General features: G+C 59.1%; 1 protein-coding gene across 1 annotated transcript; it reads right to left on the reverse strand.

The window, feature by feature from the left end:
• Positions 1–38: 38 nt before the first annotated feature.
• Positions 39–5,835, reverse strand: LOC116458744 (RIMS-binding protein 3A). The gene has a single exon (XM_032138708.2). It carries the CDS (start codon positions 5,747–5,749, stop codon positions 770–772), a length of 4,980 nt encoding a protein of 1,659 aa, XP_031994599.1. The 5' UTR covers positions 5,750–5,835; the 3' UTR covers positions 39–769.
• Positions 5,836–8,011: the final 2,176 nt, after the last annotated feature.

The following is an 8,011-nucleotide window of genomic DNA, read 5'->3' on the forward strand; positions in this document are numbered from 1 at the left end:
GCTCATATTTCCTTGGTTGTGCTTCAACTGCTAAAATATGTTTTTTCTATGAACATTTTAATGAGGGGTTGGACATAAGACAGAAAAATAACATTCTGAGAGCTCGTTTGGAGGTTCTAGCAGGGGAGCGCAGCTACTCTTATACTCTTGACTGAAGACCGCTCGTCCTGTATCGGGGATGGTCATCCTCTTCCACTGAGCGCACAGCTTCTGGAGGGACGCACATGGAGTGGTGAGGGAGGGAGGGGATACTCGCCTAGTCAGCCAGATCAGCTGAATCAACCCTGGTGATCAATGGGGTGACACATGTCGCAGCCAGATGACTCTCACATCCCAAAAATAACATTCAGATTGCTTTTTTTTTCTTTTTTTAAGATGTAGACTTTTCTTGAGACTTTCGTACAAGGCAATGGGTAGATAATCTTAACCTCCTAGAGAAAACACACATTAGCCACAGAAAAAGGTGCTTCTCCATATACCTGCCATAGTTATCAGCAACTTTGAAATGGCCTCTCAAACTCTCAGGGGTTGGCTTGTTGTGTTTGCTTTTGTAAATAACTCAGGTTTAAGTCCTGCTACTTTCAGAGCCTAGGGGACGCTTAAGGACTACCATCAGTTTAAGGACTACCATCAATTTAACACAGTGGCACTTGGAGCACATGCTACTTATGGTGGTGAGGAGGGGTGCTGGTGTGAGGGTCTGAAAGCTTGCTTCTCCTCTGGCAGGGTGCGAGCAGCCAGAGGCCACTACCTGGGCAAGGATGCTTGCTCAGTGTCCATGGACGGTTATGTGATCCAGCAGGTGGGCGGGAACCAGGCCCCTGTGGCCGCCCAACTCTCGATAATAGAATCCTTGGTCATCCATAGGCCCATAAACCATGACCACGTCTCCTGCCCTCAGCGCCAGCCTGCCCTTCGCCTGGCCCCCCACTTGCCCATCCCCAGGATCATAGTCCAGAGCTGCTATCATGATCTTTGGAGTCCACGGTGGGAGTCTCTTGGAGTTCCCTTGGAGCACCAGGGAGGAACCCTGGGGGATGGTGAGCCCCTGAAAGTCCTCGAGGTGGGCCAAAGAAGGCAAGTGCCCTTGGGCCGGCAAACGCTGCCTCCTATCAGTCTGCTCTGTGCCCACCTCCATCTCAGCCACTAGGCGCCCAGGGATATTGCCCACTTGCCTGTTGCACTCGCTGAGGTAGAAGCCGTGGGTATCCTGAGAGCCCCACACTCTTAGCAACTGCCTTTTCTGGAAGACCAGCCCCTCCTCTGCAGCCTTGGGGTTGGCAGACATCACCAGGGGGTTGTAATCAGAGAGGGCCACAAAGACCCTAGCTGGAGTGTTGGCCCCCATCCCCAGCTGTTGGGGGCTATCCCTGGGCATCTTGATGACTTTGGCGGATGGAGCTGGACACAGTGCCAAGCTGGGCTCATGGAGCTGGCACTCTCTCTTGACCCCCAGAGCTTGTCCTTGCCTGCTGTGGGGCTTGGGCTCCCTCCTCTCCTCTTGCCTCTCTGTGCCCCACAGATCCAAGCACAGTGCCTCCTGCTCCTCCTCCAAAATGTTATGGAAGTCAGATGCATACTGTTGGCTGGCGCCCAGCTGGGGAGGTGTGAACCCTTGGGCATCTTGCTTTTGCCGAAGTACCCTCTCGAGGACAGCCTTTTCCTGACACGGTTCTTTCCTGGGCCCACACTTGGTGTGTAGATGGATGAATCCTGGGGCAAGGCTTTTGCTGGTGCCCATGTGCTGGTAGCAATTTTCCTTCTCCCCAGGCTGGTCACTGACCGAAGGTGGCCTGTGGTTCTGAGGACTCTTCTGAAAGAGCAGGTCCTTTCTACAGCCCTCCCAGGCCTCTGCAAGCTCCTGGGCTTGGCTGCCAGCCCCTGAACTCGGACTTTCTCCTTCTGAGCCCAGGTTGGACACTGGGGATTTCCTCCTTGGGAGTTCTTCAAATAATGCTTCTAGGAACTTGGCCTGGGGCTCCTCGCAGCTTCCAGGGTTGTGGGGACTGGCCTTGGCACTCAGAGGAGCCAGTGCCAGCTTCTGGGGGCAGACGGGGAAGGTGACTCTGTAGGTGGATGTGTCGCCACAAATGTAGCTAAAGGGTGGAGTCTCTGGCCATCGGTGACACATGAAGCAGTCCTCGGGGATCTGAGCCGGCACTGAATCCAGGGACTCACCACAGAGTGACACGGTTCTCACTGAGACCTTCTGCCACATGAGGGGCACTTGTAGCTGGGAGAATTCCAATAGGGTGCTCCCAGCAGTGGCATCGGCGACCTCACAAACCTTAAGCCCATCTGCATACACAGCATAACCGGTGACCTGGACTCCATTGGAGGACCCAGCTGAGTGAATGGTCACAGGGAGCCAGCTGACCACCAGGACGCCTGGCGAGGCATGGCGCTCCACCAGCACATCCAGCGGTGGGTGGGGAGGTCCTGCCAAGAGTGTGTCGAAGGTGATGGTGGAGGACATAGTTCCCCAATACACCTGCAGCAAGTCCCATGGCAGCTGCACCTCCACCTGTGCCCGGTAGTGCGTGCCGGGGCACAGGCCCTGGAAGGTGTAGCAGCTCATGCCCGCTGGGGTCAGGGCATGCTCTCGGTCATCAAGATATACCACATGGGGGTGGCGGTGGCTGCTGTAGACCCAGGTGATCTTGGCCGATGTGGCTGTGACATTCTGCAGGTGTAGCTGCATGGGAGCCATATGGAGCACCCCTTTGGTCCCCAGAAGGGGTCTGGAGAGGCCCTGCTTCCCCACGCCCTGCAGCAAGCCCAGCTGGCAGGCTTCCATCTTGGTATCCAGGATCTCTGTTGCTACTTCTGTCCTGGAGCCCACCCTGACCATCTGGCACAGCCCTCTGTCCACCACTCCCTGGGCTTCCCCAGGTAATAAGCTGTCTTCCTCCAGAGCTTCATCCTGCCCAGCTGGGAGTTGATTGGGGCCAAGGTCAGGGGATTTGGCAGGCAGGCAGCCTGGGATGTAGCTGTCTGGAATCTGCTCCACGAAGTTGGAGGGCACTAGCCCCCGCCGGCCATCCTGAAGCTCCCCCTCGTAGAAGCCATCCTCATCCATGTCCCCAAAGATATATATGTAGTCCCCAGCTGCGAGGGGCAGCTCACCCTCCGGGTGATCATTGGGCCCCTCAAATGGGTTGTAGTTATACTGAGCCATGAAGATCTTGAGCTTGGGGACAGCAGGAGCCACCAAGCCCCCCATTTCTAGGGCCAGGGACATGCTGTCAGGCTCCAGGTCATCCACCTCACTGGCTGTGTCCCTGTCCAGAGTAGGGCAGGATGGCACGGTGGCCCACATCAACCCCTCAGAGGAGGAGTTTGACCCGGAGCTGGTTTTCTTGGACAGAGGTTGGCTGGCAGGGACTGTCTCTGAAACTTGGGGGACACTGGCTGGCTCCCCAAGGGCAACTGGGCTCTCCTCAAGGGAGGCTTCCATTTTCTCCTGTATGTCTCTGTTGGGCTGTGACACTGCGTAGTCTTCAGGCCATGCCTGGAACTTGGGCCTTCTGCTACCTTTAACTTGGGACTCTGGCATTTGACTGGTCTCCAAGGGCTGTTCAGGAGGGTGACCAGGCCGACACTGGAGCGCCTGTATCTCCTTCCGGGAAGCACGGAGGTCACACAGGGCATTCTGCGGGTCGCGTTGCAGCTGCTGCTGCCTGTCCTGCCAGCGCGCCGCCTGCTGCAGCAGCTGTTCGGCGATCATGCCGGCGGCATCGCGCTCCTGACACGCGCGGCCCAGGTGGCCGCACATTTCGCTATTCTCAGCCTCCACCTTCCGCACCCAGTCGGTCTTGGCCTGCAGCCGCCCATTCTCCTCCGCCAGCCAGGCGTTTTTGAGCAGCGCCGCCTGCAGCTGTGTCTCGGCCTCCTCGCCACGTCGCCGCGCCGCCGCCGACTGCGCGCGCAGCTCCTGGCACTCGCGCCGCCGCTGGTCCAGCTCGCGCTCCAGCGCCAGCATCTGCCGTCGAACCTCCTCGCAGGTTGCGCTCTGGCCGCCCGCCTGGGGCCGGGCGCCACCGTTGCCCTGCTGAAGCGTCAACTGCCTCTGCAGGCGCAGCACTTCCCGTTGGGACTCGCGCTGCAGGCGGTCTAAGTCTCTGACGTTGAGCCACTGGGTGCAGGGGCCGCCCCTTCCAGTATTCAGGTCGCTGCAGGGATCCGAGGCGACACGCGCCTGCAGGAGGTGGCACTCCTGCCGCAGCTCTTCGATCTGCTTGTCCTTGGCCAGCAGCGCTCTCGCCTGCTCCGACAGGTCCCGAGCGCGCTGGCGGGCAAAGACTTGGCATAGCTCCAGGCCGGCGCAACTCTCGCCGGGCACAGGCGCGCTCACGGCCCGGAGGTTGGTCTCCTGCAGCTTGCGGGCGCGGTCAGCTAGGCGCCGCGCGAGCCCCGTCAGCACCGCGCGCTTTACCTTGAGCCGCTTCGCCTTCTCGTCTGCCTGGTAGGGGCAGCCTGCACGCCGCAGCTGCTTGTTCTCCTCTTGCAGGGTAGAACAGCGGCGCGCTAGCACCCACAACGCCTTGGCCAGCAGCCAGTTCAGCTTTATCGGCTCTTGGTGGCCCAGGCCCGGGGGTGAGGGAGTCAGGACTTCGCAGAGCTGGCTCTCAGAGCCTTCTCCTCCCCGCAGGTTGCTGAGTTTCCTGTGGATTGATGGTGGTGGTGGCGGCGGGAGTGGCGATGGTGGCGGCGGGAGTGGCGATGGTGGCGGCAGGAGTGGCGATGGTGGCGGCGGGAGTGGCGATGGTGGCGGCGGGAGCCTCCGGGAGCCGGGGGTGGAGGTGTCTGGTGAGGAGGGCCGCTTCTCGGATTTGGAGGCCTTGGGGATGCTCCGAGTGCTGTCAAGCGAGCGGGAACGCGCAGGTGCGAAGCAATCAAGGGAGCTGGCGTGCGTGGAGAGCAGGCCGTCTAGGGAGTTGGAGCACGCAGAGGACACCAGGTCTAGCGAGCGGGAGCGCACACCGACTTCAGCACTCAGGCTGTCTAGAGATCCGAGTTGACAGGCGGGTTTGGGGGCGTGGCAAGAGCCGCTGGAGGTCTGGGGCAGCGGTTCTTCCAAGGAATGCACAACTTGGGGGTCCGGTGATCCCGACAAAGCCGGGTGCCCGCGGAAGTGCGCCAGGATGTACTTGAGGAAGAGCTGGCGCTCCACCTCCAGCGCCGCCTGCAGATAGCGGATGCGCGCCGCCTGCTCGCCGTCAGTCTGCCAGCGAAGCTGCGCCAACACTTCCTGCAGGCGACAGCGGCACTGCGCCGCGGAGACCTCGGACGCCCCCGAGCGGCTACAGTGGCCGCGGTTCACCAGCTCCTCGGCCAGCTGGCGCTGCAGCTCCCGGGCTTGGCGCACCACGCCATCGCGCTCCCGGTGCAGCAGCTGCTGCAGCTGCCGCTGCTCGGCCTCCTTCAAGCGCAGCAGCTGCCGGATCTCCGCCTCGCGTTCCCGCTGCATCTCCTCTTGCAGCTGCCGCAACTCCCGGCCGCGCTGTGCCTCCCACTTGGAGCGCAGATGGTCAGCCAGCTGCCGCCGCTCCCGCTCGGCCTCCTCACGCAGCTGGCGCTCCTGGGCAGCGAAGCGCCGCCGTTCCGCCCGCCAGCCTGCCCGCTCCGCCTCCAGCTCGGCCCGTAGCTTCTCCAGCTCCCGCCTCTGGATCTCCAGCACTGCTGCCGCCGGGCTGCAGCCCGGCTTCTTGGGCGACGCGCCCAAGGGGCTGGGCGAGTCCTTGGCCATTGCGGCCGCGGCCGGGCTGCTCTCCAGACTTCGCCTGGCAGGCCTCAGCTCGCCAACGGCCTCCGCCCCGGCAGCGGCCAACCGCCCGGCGCGCCCCTTCCGGCGCCCCCTGGGGGTCTCCGCGTGCCCCTTCTGTCTCTTGGCATGTTCCCCCGCCTCCTGCCGCGGATGTCTGGCCGACGCGCCTCTCCACCTGGCAAGGCCAGGGCTGGACTCCCACACCCCTGCTCAAACTGGTCCATGTCCCTTTCAGGATGCACCGGGGCTTTTCCGGTCCCTACACTTTTCCTGCTTCTAGCACCATGTCCCTTGTGACCTTCCCCAGGCACCCTCCCAGGCACTGTGCAGTCCCAAGCAGGCCACGGTGCCCTGAGGGAAGTCTGGGCTGCTGCTCCCGGACTTGGAGAAAGGGGCAGATTGTGTGTGTCAAGGCCACCGACGGGGTGTGGGCATACCTGGTCGTGGGTTCAGGTGGTGTATTTGGGTCAGGTGGCTGGAAAATGCAGCAGGATACGCCTCAACTTGGCTAGACCTGGTCTCCCCAGGACCTTTCAGCCCCCTAACAGCTCTGGTCACCCAACTGGTCATCCACCTTTTGGGGAAAGGATGTGCCTGATACACATTTGTGTTACTTCGCAGAGTCGGCTCAGAGGAGGTATAAGCGAAAAGACCCTCCCCAGCAAGGTGGCATAGGGACCCAGGGCCAGATAGGCATGAGGGGCACTGCCCAAACTGGCCATCTGGCCTGTCTACCTCCCACTTCCAGGTACCACCTGGTGACAAACGCTGGAGCCCCAGTGTCTGGGCTATTCATTGGCATCTTAGGTAGAGGCCTCAGGATGGGCCAGGAGAGGGTGAGGCTTCAGCAGAAATGTTGGAGGCATCCTGAGCTGCAGAAGAAACACACACAAACACACACAGAGCTGCAGAAGAAACATACATACACTGAACTGAAGAAATACACACACACACACACACACACACACACACACACACACCACACACACACTGCCTCTCTGACTGGTGGCCACCTGTGTGGCTTGGGAGCTAAGGAGCCCTGCTTCAGTCTGGCTCCTCTTTGCCCTTCCTGTCTGCTCCTGGTGCCAAGTGGCTTTTGGGAGACATGGATGGACACCTGATACCTGGCCGTCTGCATCAAGACACTGATTTTTTTTTTTTTTTTTTTTTTTTTTTTTGAGATGGAGCCTCACTCTGTTGCCAGGCTGGAGTGCAGTGGCACAATCTTGGCTCATTGCAACCTCTGCCTTCCAGGTTCAAGAGATTCTCTTGCCTCAGCCTTGCAAGTAGCTGGGATTACAGGCTCAAGCCACCATGCTCAGCTAGTTTTTTGTACTCTTTAGTAGAGACAGGGTTTCAGCATGTTGGCCAGGATGGTCTTGAACTTCTGACCTCAAGTGATCCACTCGCCTTGGCCTCTTAAAGTGCTGAGATTACAGGCATGAGCTACTGTGCCCAACAAGACCTTGATATTGAAGTCACATCAGAGGCCCCTTTGCTTCTTGGTCTGTCGTGTCTCCCTGTCCCCAGGAAGCACCTGGGACCTCTCACAACTGCTGTGTTCACTCAGCTTATGGCCCTCTGGCTCCACTCCTTTACGACACTCAAGTTTTTCAAATCAGTTTCCCCGGAACCCACAGAACATGCCTTTAGGCAGTGTCAAGTAACAAGAACATCGGGAATTATGGCTCCAGGCTCCAGATGTTCTTTTTTTTTTTTTGAGACGGGGTCTCACTCTGTTGCCCAGGCTGGAGTGCAGTGGCCCAATCTCTGCTCACTGCAAGCTCCGCCTCCCAAGTTCACGCCATTCTCCTGCTTCAGCCTCTCGAGTAGCTGGGACTACAGGCGCCTGCCACTATGCCTGGCTAATTTTTTTGTATTTTCAGTAGAGATAGGGTTTCACCATGTTAACCAGGATGGTCTCGATCTCCCGACCTTGTGATCCACCTGCCTCGGCCTCCCAAAGTGCTGGGATTACAGGCGTGAGCCACCGCGCCATGGCCCTTTTTTTTTATTTTTTATTTTTTTGAGACAGAGTTTTGCTCTGTCACCAGGCTGGCATGCAGTAGCACGATTTCGGCTCACTGCAACCTCTGACTCCCTTGTTCAAGTGATTCTTCTGCCTCAGCCTCCCGAGTAGCTGGGATTACAGGCATGCACCACTATGCCCAGCTAATTTTTGTATTTTTAATAGAGACAGGGTTTCATCATGTTGGCCAGGATGGTTTTTTTTGTTTGTTTGTT

This window comes from Hylobates moloch, unplaced genomic scaffold (genome assembly GCF_009828535.3).
Source record: "Hylobates moloch isolate HMO894 unplaced genomic scaffold, HMol_V3 SCAFFOLD_19, whole genome shotgun sequence".
Lineage (NCBI taxonomy): Eukaryota > Metazoa > Chordata > Mammalia > Primates > Hylobatidae > Hylobates > Hylobates moloch.

Bases quoted from the DNA above. Each gene is read 5' to 3' on its own strand.
- LOC116458744 (XM_032138708.2), bottom strand. From the start codon at position 5,749: ATGGCCAAGGACTCGCCCAGCCCCTTGGGCGCGTCGCCCAAGAAGCCG.